This window comes from Salvelinus alpinus, chromosome 7, assembly GCF_045679555.1.
Source record: "Salvelinus alpinus chromosome 7, SLU_Salpinus.1, whole genome shotgun sequence".
NCBI lineage: Eukaryota > Metazoa > Chordata > Actinopteri > Salmoniformes > Salmonidae > Salvelinus > Salvelinus alpinus.
In genome coordinates, this window is record NC_092092.1 from 18,888,368 (window position 1) to 18,907,495 (window position 19,128).

At 40.8% G+C, this 19,128-nt stretch overlaps 1 protein-coding gene across 22 annotated transcripts in view; it reads left to right on the top strand.

The window, feature by feature from the left end:
• Positions 1-1,040: 1,040 nt before the first annotated feature.
• LOC139580539 (neurexin-1a-like) overlaps positions 1,041-19,128 on the top strand; it is a 605,221-nt gene continuing 587,133 nt past the window's right edge. For 21 of the 22 annotated variants that reach the window (XM_071409319.1, XM_071409321.1, XM_071409331.1 and 18 more), the window contains exons 1-2: positions 1,041-1,234; positions 3,459-4,849. In XM_071409319.1, the coding sequence (XP_071265420.1) occupies positions 4,135-4,849 (715 nt within the window). In that variant the 5' untranslated portion in view covers positions 1,041-1,234; positions 3,459-4,134. Of the gene's footprint in view, positions 1,284-3,458; positions 4,850-19,128 lie in introns of all 22 variants that reach the window. The other variant, XM_071409320.1, reaches the window with a different exon arrangement.

Consider the following 19,128-nt stretch of genomic DNA (forward strand, 5'->3'; position numbering starts at 1 on the left):
GGAGCTGGGTCGTTTACCAAACTATAACAAACAGACAAATGGAAACATTAAGTAGGCCTAATGGTTCAATGTTTTATATTGTTAATTAGCCTATATCATATCAAACATTTTCAAATATCACCACTCCCAAAGTTGGCTATTATGATCATATCCCTTAACTGTAGTATTGATTTAAGCTATAACAAGCAAGAGCTGATCATTTTACAGAACAGTAGTCTATATGCTCTTGTTGGCCTGCTTTTTATAAGACTTGCTAAACGACAGTGTCCACTTTAATTCGCTGTGTTACATTTACCCGAGGGAATCAATAATGTTGTTTAGCTTACACTACTTCAACTAAAAGAATGTGTTCATGGTAAGAAAAATCCCATTATCAAGAGAACTCCCTGCCGGCCTCAAACGTCGCCACATCACTTCGCTGCGCAGCCTGATGCTGTTACGTTGCATCGCTTCTCTCTCCCCTCTCCCTCTTCCGTTTTCCACCCCCGTTGCCGACAGAATACTAATTTTCCCTGCACCGCACCCTTCTTTTTTCCCACCTGTCTCTCTAATTCATCGATATATTATTCGTGTATTATTTGTAACGAAATGTGACTTCACGTAGGTCTGCCGAGGCAACGGTTGGTGAGTGTGGATGAATATGTATTCTGTTCGTTCGGCAGCAGCGGCGGCAGGTTGTCATGTACTGTCATGAATCTTGCCCTGGAGGCAGCTCTGCAGAATGGTCACTAGCTGGCACAACCACAAAGTCATACAATTTCATTTGAAACCTAACCCTAACCGTACCCCTAAACGTAACCACACTGCTAACCCTAATGCCTAACCATAACATTAAATTAAGACCAAAAAGCACATTTTTGTTTTCATGATCCAGACAATTTTGAATTTGCAGCTACCCCATCTACGGAAATCGCTCAGTTCTGCCTCCAGCACAAGATTCGTGACAATAAACGTCAACCTGCGCAGCGGCGCACGGCGCTGTCCAAGGTGCTGCAGCATTCGGCCCCTCCCCTCTCCAGTAGGCGGTAGCCATTCAGCTACACAGAGAGAGAGAGAGAGACACGTGATCCGCTCGCTGTCTCTGCCTTCTGACAGTCTGTTGCAGAGCGCAGCAGGGAGGCAGAGTGCACCGTTTGCACCGTTTTTCCCTCACCAAAATTACAGGATTTTCCCGGGACTCTGTTTATCTACATTTGTTTCGTTTTCTGAAGATCGAAAAGGAGGAATAACCTAGGTAAAGTACCGTTATGAGTTGACTTCTTTCAATCGTTATAAAGGTGTTGGTAAGTTTTAGAACATATGAGAGATAACTCATTTATTTTTTCGGTCTCTGATGATCAATGATGCGGTGATTCACAGTTTTCTAAAATAGTGTGAGGCTGAGGGTTTTTAGTGTGGATCTGTTGGGGTAGTTTGAGTCGGAGATCACTGCATGGTGATGTTATTTGGTGGGTAGCCTAATTGAGATGAAAGGTGGTGTTCGAAACAAGAGATGATCCTCCAATACTTTGGTATCGAAAACGAGGACTTGGGTTCTGATTTGGGTCGGTCCTGGATATCCATGCATGATCAGATTCTAGATGCAGGTAAAAGAGACCTTGTATTTTCCATGTATGGTTTCATTTTTCTCTATTAGGTTGAGCTGCTAGACGGGCAACGGAATAGCTGATGAAAAATCATAAAACATGCATAATCGTTTGGAACTGTGTCATCCGCAGATTTTATTTAATTATTGTTAGCAATATTTAAGGGATGTTGTCAAGTGCCTTATAAAAACACGTTTATATGCTAAATTTGTTTGCTGTAGAAGGCACGGGTCAATTTAATATCATCTGATGTGTTGAGAGTAAGACAGCCAGTATAATGGGGCCAGCTGTGGAATCTCATGTTTATCTTCATGCCATTCTGTCATTATATTATGGTACATTTGACTTGATATGGGTTGAATCTCTGTAACTCATTTCCAGTCCCCGATCCCCCGTCTATTATGGCTTCTAGCAAACTGTATAGCTTATTTGGATGGAATGATTTTCGTTTAGGTTTGATTGAAAGGTCATTTTCTGTCTGTCCTGTCCAGACCTGGGTTCAAATACATGCGTATTTAAGTATGCGTGTTCTACATAGGATACTTATTTCCTGTGTATTTTCGTATTTTCAAACAATGTGGCCGAATTCAACAACTTCGATTTTAAGTATTTGAAAGTACTCTATCCCTGTTTTCAAGTAATTTCCTATAAAAAAAAATACATGCCGTGCATGCCAATACTTTCCAAATGTAGGCAACTACTTTGTGAACGTGTGCAAATACTTCCTTCGAAATGTATGTGAAAGTAACTTAAATAGTTAACATGGTATTTGAACCGAGGTCTGGTAGGCAACTCGTCCCCTTTGAAAATTCTGAATTCATGCGCTTGTCTTAATTCTACTGGAATGTCTGAGTTAAACAAAATATGAAATAACGAGGAAACCTACAAACAATATTCCAGCAGTTTCATTACATGCAGATTCTCTGGAATAACAAAAACACTTATCCTATCTAACACAACATTTAGAATGCGATCTACTTATGTATAGAGAGAGTTCATGGAACGTTCCTGTGCTGAGAGGATTGTGGATGCTGCTGCTTGGATGCGGAGCATTTTGTGAGGCGTATAATATCGTCACCTGTGGCGGGCTATTAGGGTTGATAGGGGAAGGTAAAAGTATCCTCTCCCCCCTGGGATAGCTATGGGGAGAAAGAAGTGTGTTACATAAGACAGGCTACTGCTGTAGACATATTTTGATCGACTTTTTCGAATAAGCTATTTACAATTCTAAACGATCTCTCTAGATGTAATTGAATTAAATGATGTAGGCCTAGTGGTGGTGACTATTGCTAGTTGATGTCTATGTAATTGTGAGCTGCTTAGATTTGCTTTGAGAAAGTTGCTTCTAATTGCAGTGAAACATTCATATATACATAGCCTACATGAAAATCGAATCGAATCAAATGTTATCCGTCACATTCTTCGCAAACAACAGGTGTAGACTAATAATGAAATGCTTACTTATGTTAAGTTTCCCTGACATTTGTTGGACAGGCGACCGCCTTGTGCGCAAAGAATGTGTGTGCGCAAAGAGAACGTATCCGCGCTAACGACGTAGGCTACCCTTTGAGACAGAATACATCTTCCATTGATATAGAACACATAAGGACGTGCAGGTGTGAGCGAATGTGCTCTCTTTGCAACCAAAACATACATAATTTACCTGGCAATACTGAGTCTAGATCCCGAGATTCCTGTGCTTTCAATCGGCACGCCACCGCAGCTCCCCACAATTCCTTGGGGTCTCCGTTCATCCTCTACTGAATATATCATAATTATGTAAGATGGCTAACATGATATGACAAATTGATAGACAAAATGATTCTAAAACAAAATGAACTGTCCGTTCTTATTTTGCTTTTCTTTTTACAGATCGTCTTCTCATTATGTTGTAAGCTTTTTGGATCAGAGACTGGCCTTGGAAAAAAAAGAAAAGCTCCATGCGATAATCAATCAAACAATAACAATCGTTCTGTTTGGCGGAGGATGCAGGGTGAGAAGCCAAAAGCAATGACTCTGGATGCCCGCCACTTCTCGCTGGTGTGAATAGGATGGTTATTGACGCCGTTTCAACAGCAGTAGAACCGACTGGTGCGTTCTAGCTGCCTGGCACCGAAAATAAGAAACATTCAAAAATCAAGAAAAATAAAAGGCCTGATGGAAATTGGATTCTGAATCACCATTGCCTGTTTTTGGAAGAAAATCTGGATTATAGAAAAAAAACTAATAGAGAGACAGAAGATATTGACAGAATAAATAAAAATATATAGGACTGAGAAATTGGGATATTGGGGCGACAGAAAGTGGTCCTATATTGAAAGATGGTATTTTCTTCGGGAGACTAGTGTAGCTTGCTGGTAGGCTATGACAACAAAATAATTAATTTAGGTTTACAATGTGTCAGTTCACATACACAATTCTTAGTGGTAAGTCAGCGTATTACATCACATTTACCCCTAACTTCATCTAGCTTGATAAAAGACAATTCCGTCTGAAATCTGACTCAGCGGTATTGTAGCCTAGACCTAAAGAACAATTCGGTCACATCATGGTTCTTGCAATGCGGCATGGCGCCCATCTAATATGGGTAGGCCTTCTCTTGTGCTGTATGGTAGACATGGGGGCTACTATGGAGTTTACAGGCGCAGAGGGACAGTGGGCCAGGTTTCCAATGTGGAATGCATGTTGTGAGAGTGAAATGAGCTTCAACATGAAAACTAAGAGTTCCCACGGGCTGTTAGTGTACTTCGATGACGAGGGATTCTGCGACTTTTTAGAACTCCTAATACACAACGGTAAACTCAGTCTTCGATTCTCCATCTTCTGCGCTGAGCCTGCAACGGTTCTAACCAACACAGCAGTCAATGACAGCCAGTGGCATGCTGTGACAATATGGAGAAACTTTAAAAACACAACGCTAATGGTGGACAATGAAGTGAAGTGGGTCGAAGTGAAGTCGAAAAGAAGGGATATGACTGTCTTCAGCCACTTGTTTCTTGGGGGAATACCACCGGAATTACGATCTGTGGCTTTAAGGTTAACATCAGCTGTGGTCAAGGACCATGTACCTTTTTCCGGATGGATAACGGACATAAAGGTCAACAATACGGAATCTGTGCTTTTAAACAGCGCGGGGGTCATTAACGACCTCTGTGGTGCAGCAGCCAACATGTGTTTAAATGGAGGGGTCTGCAATGTCATTAACGATGAACCCACGTGCGACTGCTCGCAGACCGACTACCAGGGCAAAGACTGCAGCGAAGGTAAGATATCTGGATTCTCTTTTGGGCCGTTGTCTGTCTTACTAACAATATCCAACAGCTCCCCTTTATCTAAACAACAAGACGACATGATTATTTATCGTTTTCCATCATTTCAAGCGGTATTAGTAGTCCAACAGTTTACAGAAAATGCACATATTCTCTTCCTCTAGACCAGGATAGCCCAACAGGCCTGTAGGCCCGATAGGTCTTTAGGCCTTATCTAGTAGGCCAATTCAAGAATTTCAAGTAACCTACCCTCCAGTGCAAAATAGGTTAATCATTATACAACAATTTTTGAACATATGCTGTCATAGTTGTTTGTAAGGTTGTTAATGAGTGGTTGAGCTCCTGCAAGGGCTCATTAGCCCAACTTGCAGGTGTTCCTCATTCTCTAAGGTGTCTTGCCTTTACCTGGAAGAGGTCACCAGGGAATGGTTGACCTATGACGTTTCTTCATCTCCAATGGCTTTACCTCCTTCTGAAAGTTTCCAGTCATTAAAAACGATACGTATTTGGAAGAAGATGAAGGAAGTGATTTCCACATACACATGCAAAGAAAATATATGGAGCAACTACAATAGGCACATATGTGTAGAATATTTGCAGTAACTGTATGCAACAGGAGGCTGCTGAGGGGAGAATGGCTCATAATAATGGCTGGAACGGAGCAAATGGAATGACATCAAACACCTAGACACCATGTTTGATACCATTCCACCTATTCTGCTACTGCCATTACCACAAGCCCGTCTTCCACAATTAAGGTGCCACCACCTCCTGTGCTGTATGCAGTATACTGTGTATTCCATAACATCATGTAGCCAAGACTAGAGGCCCTGCCACCTGTATTCATTTCTTCCAACTCAATCTTGCTCTATCGATCTTTGATGAGTGGTTACAATAGCATCATCTAAGCATTCTAAATTAAGTATATTTAAGAAATGTGAAATACATCAGAAACCTTTTCTTGGTGACATTTTGCTTGATTTCAAGGTTAGCATTTCAGAGAAGATAGTGGACTTCTAACATTGCTCATGTGCTCTTATGGCTAGATCTTGGCCTATAGATGTTGGTGCAATGTTGGACCATATTCTTCTGTGATTTGAAGGCAGATGTTGGAAATGTGAATCTTTTCAATGATCCCATTTGAGAAGGTGTTACTGTTTGGACAAGCTCCGTCTATTTCCTATCATTGTTTGTCATGTCCTCGTTGCATTGCTAATGGCTTTGTTGATGAAGTAAAGACAACATTATCTCTTGGTTACATCCCAAATGGCACCCTATTCCTTCCATAGCGCACTACTTTTAACCAGGGCCCATAGGGACTGACACCTAATCTTCATTTCTGTATTCCCCTGCAGTGAGACACCTGCTACTTCATGCCACATTAGTTATATTCTTCTCTTCAATTATTCTCAGAGCAGACACTGTATTCCATTGGTGGTACTTATTATGTGGGCTTGAACATAAATATGAAACTGACTCCTGGAGGAGTGTAGCCTAAGAGGAATATTAGCCCTGACGAGAGCAGCCTCTCACAGGGTGGAAATACAAATAGAAACCATCATTTAGGGGCTCCTTTGGTTCAGGGGCACAGGGGCGGCAGGTAGCCTAGTGGTTAGAGCATTGGGCCAGTAACTGAAAGGTTGCTGAATCGAGTCCCTGAGCTGACAAGGTAAAAATCTGTTTTCTGCCCCTGAACAAGGCAGTTAACCCACTGTTCCCCGGTAGGCCGTCATTGTAAATAAGAATTTATTTTTAACTGACTTGCCTAGTTAAATGAAGGTTAAATGTTTGTTTTTTTAATACTGCTGATGCTCCCATTATGATATAGACAATTTCGTACATTTGATTGTCTTGTGCATGTAGCTCCTCAGTAGCCAACATGGTCTCATTTAGAATATGTCTGGAATAGCAGTCACAGGATGGGAACCCAAACAGTAACCTTCTCTCAGACGCAACTTTGGAAGACTCCTCTATTGGTTTTGGGAGATGGTTTATGCTGATACTCCCATGATGGTGTATTCTACAGTAGAACGTTTCATATACAGTGGGGAGAACAAGTATTTGATACACTGCCGATTTTGCAGGTTTTCCTACTTACAAAGCATGTAGAGGTCTGTAATTTGTATCATAGGTACACTTCAACTGTGAGAGACGGAATCTAAAACACCAGAAATTCACATTGTATGATTTTTAAGTAATTAATTTGCATTTTATTGCATGACATAAGTATTTGATCACCTACCAACCAGTAAGAATTCCGGCTCTCACAGACCTGTTAGTTTTTCTTTAAGAAGCCCTCCTGTTCTCCACTCATTACCTGTATTAACTGCACCTGTTTGAACTCGTTACCTGTATAAAAGACACCTGTCCACACACTCAAACAGACTCCAACCTCTCCACAATGGCCAAGACCAGAGAGCTGGGTAAGGACATCAGGGATAAAATTGTAGACCTGCACAAGGCTGGGATGGGCTACAGGACAATAGGCAAGCAGCTTGGTGAGAAGGCAACAACTGTTAGCGCAATTATTAGAAAATGGAAGAAGTTCAAGATGACGGTCAATCACCCTCGGTCTGGGGCTCCATGCAAGATCTCACCTCGTGGGGCATCAATGATCATGAGAAAGGTGAGGGATCAGCCCAGAACTACACGGCAGGACCTGGTCAATGACCTGAAGAGAGCTGGGACCACAGTCTCAAAGAAAACCATTAGTAAAACACTACGCCGTCAAGGATTAAAATCCTGCAGCGCACACAAGGTCCCTTTGATCAAGCCAGTGCATGTCCAGGCCCGTCTGAAGTTTGCCAATGACCATCTGGATGATCCAGAGGAGGAATGGGAGAAGGTCATGTGGTCTGATGAGACAAAAATAGAGCTTTTTGGTCTAAACTCCACTCGCCGTGTTTGGAGGAAGAAGAAGGATGAGTACAACCCCAAGAACACCATCCCAACCGTGAAGCATGGAGGTGGAAACATCATTCTTTGGGGATACTTTTCTGCAAAGGGGACAGGACGACTGCACCGTATTGAGGGGAGGATGGATGGGGCCATGTATCGCAGGATCTTGGCCAACAACCTCCTTCCCTCAATAAGAGCATTGAAGATGGGTCGTGGCTGGGTCTTCCAGCATGACAACGACCCAAAACACACAGCCAGGGCAACTAAGGAGTGGCTCTGTAAGAAGCATCTCAAGGTCCTGGAGTGGCCTAGCCAGTCTCCAGACCTGAACCCAATAGAAAATCTTTGGAGGGAGCTGAAAGTCCGTATTGCCCAGCGACAGCCCCGAAACCTGAAGGACCTGGAGAAGGTCTGTATGGAGGAGTGGGCCAAAATCCCTGCTGCAGTGTGTGCAAACCTGGTCAAGAACTACAGGAAATGTATGATCTCTGTAATTGCAAACAAAGGTTTCTGTACCAAATATTAAGTTCTGCTTTTCTGATGTATCAAATACTTATGTCATGCAATAAAATGCAAATTAATTACTTAAAAATCATACAATGTGATTTTCTGGATTTTTGTTTTAGATTCCGTCTCTCACAGTTGAAGTGTACCTATGATAAAAATTACAGACCTCTACATGCTTTGTAAGTAGGAAAACCTGCAAAATCGGCAGTGTATCAAATACTTGTTCTATATACATTGAATGACAGATGATGAATGACTAAAATGACCTACAAATCCATGTTACCTTAACACCTCACTTTGTTTTCCATACCATTGTGTGTGTGTGTGTGTGTGTCCCTCTATGCTTTGGTGTGTAAACACACTGCCTCACTAGGCTTGACTACAGTATTCTGCAATTGCTCTATTGTTCATGCATGTGCAGAACACAGTGAGGTACTGTGCCGTGTGTGGTATGCCTGGTGTGTGTGTGTGTGTGTTTGTGTATTTGTGTGTGTGTGTGTGTGTGTGTGTGTGTGTGTGTGTGTGTGTGTGTGTGTGTGTGTGTGTGTGTGTGTGTGTGTGTGTGTGTGTGTGTGTGCGTGTGTGTGCCCGGCCTCCTGCATGTCAGATGTCGGGAGAATAATAATCCTGGTGAGGAGAGAGGAAGACAGAGTGAGAATACAGTGAGAACGGATCATGGCTGCCACTGTCCTGAGAGGAACAATCTTCCTTTCTCCATTTCTCCCTCTGCTGAGTACGAACATATAGACACCAGGCAGCTATTCTTTCTTGAGCTATCCAAAAGTCATGATGTACCGTCAGAGGTATGAAACCATAGAAATAGAATATGGGAGAATCTCAATTACAAATTCCTCCCGTCCTCTCTCCTCTCTCTTTGCCTCCTTCTCAAAACCAATTGGATGAGAAAGCCAGAGGTCCCTCTCCCCTGACGTTCTCCTCCAATGGGTTTTGAGAAGGAGGAGTCAAGCCACGGTGTCAAAAACACTTCGAAATTTGACGTTTGAAGAAACGTGGATAAACGTTCGAATCTGAAGTCAAATTGGTAAAACCAGGAGATCTTGTTGGTTAAATGATTTAATAGACCAAAAGAAAAGAGTTCCAAACTTCTCTGCCAATATAACAACTCGTTTTCCATATTCTCCTCCCCACTCAGACCACTTCCAGAATTCCTAGAAATATTCTTGCTCAAGAAATTGTTATTTACTAAGAAGCTATTTTTGTTTCTTTTTGACAATTTTAATTTGATTTGATATTGAGAGAAAAATGGCTGCTTTGGGCCTAAAGGAACTCAACCAGGCAGCCAATCTGAAAGGGCCAATGCAGCTGTTATTATGTTAGTATCAAATCCTTTCTTTGTAACAATTAAGTACCATACTTTTATTGTTTTCAATTAAAATAGTTTAAAAAAAATGCTTCTTAGCAAAGAGACATTTCTCAAAGTAGAATTTTGCTAGGGCTGTCTGGGAGTGGTCTGAGTGAGGAGGGGAACACTGAAAACAGCTGTTATTGGCAGAGACGTTTGGAACTCTATTTCTTATTGGTCTATTAACCAATTTACCGCCTGGTGATGTCACCATGGAAGGCCAAAACTCCATTCCACCACGACAGGCGGAAATTTCAGGCAGTCTTTTTAAACAGCTCTTACACTAAAAGGACGTTATCATATTTTTCACAATTTCACAGTATAATTCCAACCTCATAGTGTGGAAATATATATAAAACAAAGGAAATCGTGTTTTTGACTGCACACAGACTCAGCTGGCTTTGGTAGATCTGAGGGATTTATGATTCATGATCTAAACTAATCCTGATTTTGATGGTGGGATGGACGCTGGTAGTACGATGGAGTGGATGATGGTGGTGGTGATGGTGGGATGGTTGATGGTGGTATTGAGGAGCAAGATTGAAGCTCAACCCAAATCTTGGTTTGCTGTCTCTTTGGGGCCATAAACTCTAGGTTTTCGTAAGATTGGGTACACTTATAATTTTGGTTAGCTACCTCATTGATAGGATGTGATATACTATAGGCAGAAACTGTACTTCATTATATTGAAATCCATAAGGATAGCACATGGCCATAATACTGACTGTCTGAAAAAAATACACAGCTTTCACGGCTTTTTGGGATCGTGCACAAACCATTGACCTTTCATAGGAGAAAAGACTGATAATTTGCCATGTCATATTAACATAATGCAATGTCATATTAGCATAATGCAATCTCTTTTAAGGTTGCCTACAACATGTTGTGCCACAATGAAATCTTTCCTCTGCAGTTATTCATTCTGGCAGACAGTATGCTGTGGTTTGGGCTTTCTTTCTGAAGTAGCACAGCAGCTTGTCCACGTGGTAACCCAATTCTGTCCAACCTAGGTGTGGTGACGTACTTCCCTACAGTGAAGAGAGGAGTTGGAGACAGTAAAGGGGAGAGGAGAGGGGAGGGAAAGAGGATAAAGAAAAGGGAGGATAGGAGAGGGGGAACAGAAAAAAGAAGTGGGGTGGCGTTAGGGAGAGAGAGAAGGAAGAAGGATGCGGGTGGAGTAGCTGTCTGTGTCTATATTTAGTCCATGTGACTTTGGCAAAAAAGTAGTTGGCTATCAACAACTTGTCAAGACAAATAATGCTGTAAAAATACTCTAATTAACAAAGATGTATGTGGTAAACAAGGTGTTAAAAGGCCAAACAATTATCAAGATGATGATGGTGGCAGGCAGTGTATATGCTAACATGACATTTAGAGCTACAGTATATGTGTGAAAATACTACACATAAAAAATGTGTGTAAACGTAATTTACTTTTATCCTCCATACATTACTGTCATGTACAGTATATACACTACCATTCAAAAGTTTGGGGTCGCTTAGAAATTTCCTTGTTTTCCATGAAAATATACATGAAATGAGGAGCAAAGTGAATAGGAAATGTAGTCAAGACTAGAGGTCGACCGAGTATGATTTTTCCACGCCGATACAGATACCGTTTGTTGGAGGACCAAAAAAGCCGATACCGATTAATCGGCCGATATTTAATTTACATTTACATTACATTTAAGTCATTTAGCAGACGCTCTTATCCAGAGCGACTTACAAGTTGGTGCATTCACCTTATGATGTCCAGTGGAACAACCACTTTACAATAGTGCATCTAACTCTAAGGGGGGGGGGGGGTTAGAAGGATTACTTTATCCTATCCTAGGTATTCCTTAAAGAGGTGGGGTTTCAGGTGTTAATGACAATTACAACAATACTGAATGAACACTTATTTAAACTTAATATAATACATCAATAAAATCAATTTAGCCTCAAATAAATAATGAAACATGTTCAATTTGGTTTAAATAATGCAAAAACAAAGTGTTGGAGAAGAAAGTAAAAGTGCAGTATGTGCCATGTAAGAAAGCTAACGTTTAAGTTCCTTGCTCAGAACATGAGAACATATGAAAGCTGGTGGTTCCTTTTAACATGAGTCTTCAATATTCCCAGGTAAGAAGTTTTAGGTTGTAGTTATTATAGTATTTATAGGACTATTTCTCCCTATACCATTTGTATTTCCTTAACCTTTGACTATTGGATGTTCTTATAGGCACTTCAGTATTGCCAGTGTAACAGTATAGCTTCCGTCCCTCTGCTCGCTCCCAGCTGGGCTCGAACCAGGAACACAACGACAACAGCCACCCTCGAAGCAGCGTTACCCATCACTCCACAAAAGCCGCGGCCCTTGCAGAGCAATGGGAACAACCACTCCAAGTCTCAGAGCGAGTGACGTTTGAAACGCTATTAGCGCGCACCCCGCTAACTAGCTAGCCATTTCACATCAGTTACACCAGCCTCATCTCAGGAGTTGATAGGCTTGAAATCATAAACAGCAGAGCTGCTGGCAAAACGCACTAAAGTGCTGTTTGAATGAATGCTTATGAGCCTGCTGGTGCCTACCATCGCTCAGTCAGACTGCTCTATCAAATCATAGACTTAATTATAACATAAAAACACACAGAAATACGAGCCTTAGGTCATTAATATTGTCGATTCCGGAAACTATCATCTCGAAAACAAGACGTTTATTCTTTCAGTGAAATACGGAACCGTTCCGTATTTTATCTAAGGGATTGCATCCATAAATCTAAATATTCCTGTTACATTGCACAACCTTCAATGTTATGTCATAATTACGTAACATTCTGGCAAATTAGGCGGCCCAAACTGTTGCATATACACTGACTCTGCGTGCAATGAATGCAAGAAAAGTGACACAATTTCACCTGGTTAATATTGCCTGCTAACCTGGATTTCTTTTAGCTAAATATGCAGGTTTAAAAATATATACTTATGTGTATTGATTTTAAGAAAGGCCATGTTTATGGTTAGGTACTCATTGGAGCAACGATACGCACCGCATCGATAATATGCAACGCAGGACACACTAGATAAACTAGTAATATCATCAACCATGTGTAGTTAACTAGTGATTATGATTGATTGATTGTTTTATATAAGATAAGTTTAATGCTAGCTAGCAACTTACCTTGGCTTACTGCATTTGCGTAACAGTCAGGCTCCTCGTTGAGTGCAATGTAATCAGGTGGTTAGTTAACTGTAAGGTTGGAAGATTGAATTCCCCGAGCTGACAAGGTAAAAATCTGTCGTTCTTCCCCTGAACGAGGCAGTTAACCCACCGTTCCCAGGCCGTCATTGAAAATAAGAATGTGTTCTTAACTGACTTGCCTAATTAAATAAAGATTAAATAAAGGTGTAAAAAAATAATATATATATATATTTTTTTATCGGCCAAATCGGTGTCCAAAAATACCGATTTCCGATTGCTATGAAAACTTGATATCGGCCCTAATTAATCGGCCATTCTGATTAATCGGTCGACCTCTAGTCAAGACATTGACAAGGTTATAAATAATGATTTCTAAAACTTCTAAAGTTCTAAAACTTTGCCATGTTCAAAGAATCCTCCATTTGCAGCAATTACAGCCTTGCAGACCTTTGGCATTCCAGTTGTCAATTTGTTGAGGTAATCTGAAGAGATTTCACCCCATGCTCCCCGAAGCACCTCCCACAAGTTGGATTGGCTTGATATGCCCTTCTTACGTACCAAAAGGTCAAGCTTCTCCCACAACAGCTTAATAGTTTTGAGATCCGGTGACTGTGCTGGCCACTCCATTATAGACAGAATACCAGCTGACTGCTTCTTCCCTAAATAGTTATTGCATAGTTTGGAGCTGTGCTTTGTGTCATTGTCCTGTTGTAGGAGTAAATTGGCTCCAATTAAGCACTGTCCACAGGGTATGGCATGGCGTTGTAAAATGGAGTGACTGCCTTCCTTCTTCAAGATCCCTTTTACCCTGTACAAATCTCCCACTTTACCACCACCAAAGCACCCCCAGATCATCACATTGCCGCCACCATGCTTGACAGATGGCGTCAAGCATTCCTCTAGCATCTTTTCATTTTTTCTACGTCTCACGAATGTTCTTCTTTGTGATCCGAACAGCTCAAACTTAGAGTCGTCTGTCCATAACACTTTTTTCCAATCTTCCTCTGTCCATTGTCTGTGTTATTTTGCCCATCTTAATATTTTATTTTCATTGGCATGAGATATAGATTTTTCTTTGCAACTCTGCCTAGAAGGCCAGCATCCCGGAGTCGCCTCTTCACTGTTGATGTTGAGACTGGTGTTTTGCGGGTACTATTTAATGAAGCTGCCAGTTGAGGACTTGTGAGATGTCTGTTTCTCAAACTAGACACTCTAATGGACTTGTCCTCTTGCTCAGTTGTGCACCGGGGCCTCCCACTCCTCTTTCTATTCTGGTTAGAGCCAGTTTGCGCTGTTCTGTGAAGGGAGTAACAGCGTTGTAAGAGATCTTCAGTTTCTCGCATGGAATAGCCTTAATTTTTCAGAACAATAATAGACTCACGAGTTTCAGAAGAAAGTTCTTTGTGTCTGGCCATTTTGAGCTTGTAATCGAACCCACAAATGCTGATGCTCCAGATACTCAACTAGTCTAAAGAAGGCCAGTTTTATTGCTTCTTTTAATCAGCACAACAATTTTCAGCTGTGCTAACATCATTGCAAAAGGGTTTTCTAATGATCAATTAGCCTTTTAAAATGATAAACTTGGATTAGCTAACACAACGTGCCATTGGAACACAGGAGTGCTGGTTGGTGGTAATGGGCCTCTGTACGCCTATGTAGATATTCCATTAATAATCAGCCGTTTCCAGCTACAATAGTCATTTGCAACATTAACAATGTCTACACTTTATTTCTGATCAATTTGATGTTATTTTAATGGACAAAATTTTAGCTTTTCTTTCAAAAACAAGGACATTTCTAAGTGACCCCAAACTTTTGAACGATAGTGTATATTTTATATAGCCTTTATATAGCCTTTATTTAACTAGACCTCTTTCACGAGAGAGACCTAATGCATCAATGCATTATAAGGAAATAGAGGAAGTATATAATTTAGGTCAAAATATTTACATCACAGTAAACATTTCGTATTTCATATCAATCAATTGTTTAGAAAGGAAATGATACAAATGTAGTACTGATGAACTGGGTGAAATCCTAGACCTAGACCATGCCTCTCTCTCTCTCCCGCTCTCTGTCTCTCTCTCCACTCTTCTCAACAGTAATCACAAGCAATCACAGTAAAAGCCTGTTGTAATATTCACAGCAGGGTAGAGGTCTTCACGGATCCACCTGTACCCGACTACCCGAAACCCGATCCGGGACCGGAGAAGGTCTGGATCTAGAATTCTAAATAATGTCACAGGTCTGGGTGGGATCTGATATGACTGTCACAGGGCTTGTATATGTGTAATTTTAACTGACTTGTCCGGAAGGGGCCGTACATATCCGAACGCTACAGTTGTAATAGGCTCCCGAGTGGCGCAGCGGTCTAATGCACTGCATCTCAGTGCTAGAGGCGTCACTACGGCACACAATTGGCCCAGCGTCGTCTAGGTTTGGCCGGTGTAGGCCGTCATTGTAAATAAGAATTTGTTCGTAACTGACTTGCCAAGTTAAATAAAGGTAAAATAAAAAGTATAGAGAGAAAATGTTATAATTTATGCTGCTGCTCTTGCTTTACCCAAGAGTGGAGCATGTTGTTGTTGTTGGCCAATCATAAGTCTTCAAAGCGGCAGTAGGCTACAGTCATAGATCCTCAGTGTGTGGCAAAAGTTAGGAGATATTTAATCAATGGTTAATGAAATTAAAATGACTGAATTAAAAGTTAGAGGAGAAGGATAGGCTACAACGACCAAGAGCCGACAGGTAGTCTGCTACTTAATATTCTGAATGGTTGTTGTTATTTGTAACTGTAGAATGAGAAAGCGCATGCACTGAAGCCTCAATTAACCTAGCTAGCTAACGTTAGCTGGCTTAACGATGGTATTTGATGAGAAATAAGCAAGTCGGCTTGGTTGGTTGCTGTTTTTCGTCTTCCCATCCGTCCATCCTGCTCCCTGTGTCATTCACTCACAGTACGGCCTATCCCCCGCCTGCCAGAGCCCCGCCTCTCTCCCTCCTTTCACGCTTTATCTGCTCCGGTTAATAAAGTAGCTGAAAAATATATTTTCTGCTGCTTCCCTCACTCGGACCAGGTCTATCCGACCAGGTCTATATGAAACAACACCTCTAAAAATAAAATTAAAATGTGTCACGCCATCCATGATGTCAGCTATAAAGAATCCGAAAAAGGCATATAAAAAAAATAATAATAAAAAAATCGAACAATACACAACATACACATACCAGCAGCATACAAACACACAGAGACATCAATGACATCACACCTGCCCAGATCCACCTGCTCACACCCCCATCTCCAGCGCCCGCATCACTCTCTGCCACATGTCCTCAAACTGCACCATTTTGTTTCTCTCCGTCGCCCACACACTTTCAACATTTAGATAATAAAGCATTTGACCTTTCAATTGTGTTAACGATAGAGGATTGGTTGATATCCAGTTTTTTCAAACTGATTTAGGAGAAAGTATCCTACAACCCATCGGGTATCTCACTGCACCCTCATATGCCATGTCTTGAAATATGCAGACAGACAGATTAACAGGAAATTTACATAGTAATACTTCTGACAGCCAACTTTCTAACTCCTCCCATAACTTTTGGACCTTATAGCATTCCCAGAAGGCATGAATTATTATGTAATTGACAGTTTTACACTTACTAGAAAAAGTGTGATGACAACCCAAGCTAGGCTCTTGTACATCAACTAATACCATCATTAGGCTGTCATTGTCTCTGTTTCATAACATGACACAGATTGGGGGGAAGGAGGTGTGTGTGTGTGTGTGTTAAAACCAGTTAAATGTAACTAAATGTAATTGAAAATGTAATCTATGTAATCCCCAAAAGTTATTATTTATCATGACAGGGCCATAAACAATAACTAGTAATGCTGCATACTCCAATAAAGATTAACATCTCACCTTTCTGGTAAAAATAATTATAAATTGTTGAGGTGCAGTCACTTTGAGGATACAAGTACACAGTACAAATATGATAGAATATGCTATATTTGATATGATGTATTTCCTAGTTTACAAATATAGTATAATCAAATTACAAATTTAAAAATGACTAAGATTTCAACTTCCTTCTAACTATAAAACACATATTTGTATATTTAGTGTTAGAGAAAATGTGCATATTTTCTAAAGGTCTATCTTGATCAAAACGTCTGCCCCCATCGCTGTGAACGTCACACAGAGCTCTAGCTTGGCTTCCTGGACTCGGTAGGAACTCACCTTTCATCTCCTATTAATGTTGTCCATCTATGACAAACAGAAAGTGTTTTTGTTTAAAATCTATGAATTATTATACAATCTCTGAATGTGCTACAGTGATGAAAACACTGTATCCTGCTGCGCTACAATGTAAGGAATGCAGGCATGTGCTTTCTCAGTGGCTGCGATGTGGAGTTCAGCCAGGAGTTGATGGACAATAAGGAAGAGCGAATGAAATGCTAGTAGGTACATCCCAGCTTCAAGTGGTTTCAGATTTGACATCCTACAGCACACAGGCTAAAAAAGTATACTACTGTGTCCGTGGAAACCAGGGCTATCGCTCAATGGAAGCCAACTAGAACATCTGTTTAGCTAACAGTACCATTTAGAAAAACAGGATGTTACATTTTGATGGGCTAGCTTCATATAATTCTCACAGAAAGACAAGGTCATTCAACAACACCTCTGCAATAAAATTGAAATGTGTCACAAAATCACTGAACAGATGGTACTGTTAGCTAAACAGATGGTCTATTAGCTAATCAGATGGTACTGTTAGCGAAACGTAAGATGGTACTGTTAGCTAAACATGAGATGGTACTGTTAGCTAAATGTGAGATGGTACTGTTAGCTAAATGTGAGATGGTACTGTTAGATAAAGAGATGGTACTGTTAGATAAAGAGATGGTATTGTTAGATAAAGATATGGTACTGTTAGCAAAACAGATGCTACTGTTAGCTAAACAGATGGTAGTGTTAGCTTAAGAGGGCTGTTAGCAAATAGTGGTTTCCAAGGTGCTTTGTGAAGTGATTTTTTTTGTTGACAGATTTACATTTTGACAAATGCTTTTGTCCCAAAGAGGGCACCTCTTGAATATAGTGCATAGATGGATTAAATCCAGTCGGGGCTTGAAAGGAGAGTGAAAGGGAGGGAGGGGAGTTAGAATAGACTGTCTGTGCCAAATTATTCTTGGCCAAACAGAGGCTATTTTTGTACATTACACTGCTAGCTATCATCAAAGCATCCAATCCAAGTTAAGCCATAATATGATGGTGAATTTTTGGGGTCCCATTTATGTCCAAAGGGCCGTATGTTCTCAAAATGTATTACATAATGTGGCTTTATATCACTTTCATTAAGAAATAGAGCTGTGACTGAGGGAAAGGGAACTTTTGCCTTGATTCCAAACTGATCATCTCCGTTACACCATTGTTTCACTGTAAATATACGTTTTTGGGTAAATTAAAGTTTTGCAATGACAGAGATAATATAAATCAGAATAGGAAATGGGGAGATAAAGGAGAGGGATACAGGAGAGAAAGTGACTGGCAGAATGGGGGATTGAAGGGCTGCACTATGTCACAAAATCAAATGGATTAGTTTGAATTCCAGGCTAATGGAACACTGATCTAGCAGTGAAGTCTGCCTTCTACTGTGCTTCATGCTTCTAACAAGAAGACTCTGGAGATCGTTTCCTTGTACGTTCACATTACAGAAAAGACATTGTCTCCACAATTGGCTAGTATTTAGAAATCATAAATTTGTACCTTTCTGTTAAATAATTTAAAAGCTTTTCTATTACTTTGATCAGATGAAAGGATTACAGGATTTGGCTAAACTGCGTCACAGAAACACACACACACACACACACACACACACACACACACACACACACACACACACACACACACACACACACACACACACACACACACACAAATCTCTTTTGTTTGGTCGGTCTGCGGAACAATTATTTAAATGCACTGGTCTGTATCCTGCCCGAACGATAAGTTCTCAGATTTAGCCCTTTCATCGTTCATTAGAGAAATCACATGGACACTAGTCGTGCGTCCCAAACGGTACACTACTATTCCCTTTATAGCGCACCACTTTTGACCAAGGCCCATATGTAGTGCACTATAAAGGGAATATGGTGCCATTTGGGATGCATCCTTGGACTACTCCACATTCCCTCATAATGAAATAGAATCAATGTGTTTGTCATCGTACATTTGCTTATCATTAAACAGGCCGGGTGAAAGTAGAACAACAAAACATCAAACAACATCCCACTACAGCACCCTGATCCCTTTATAGTGCA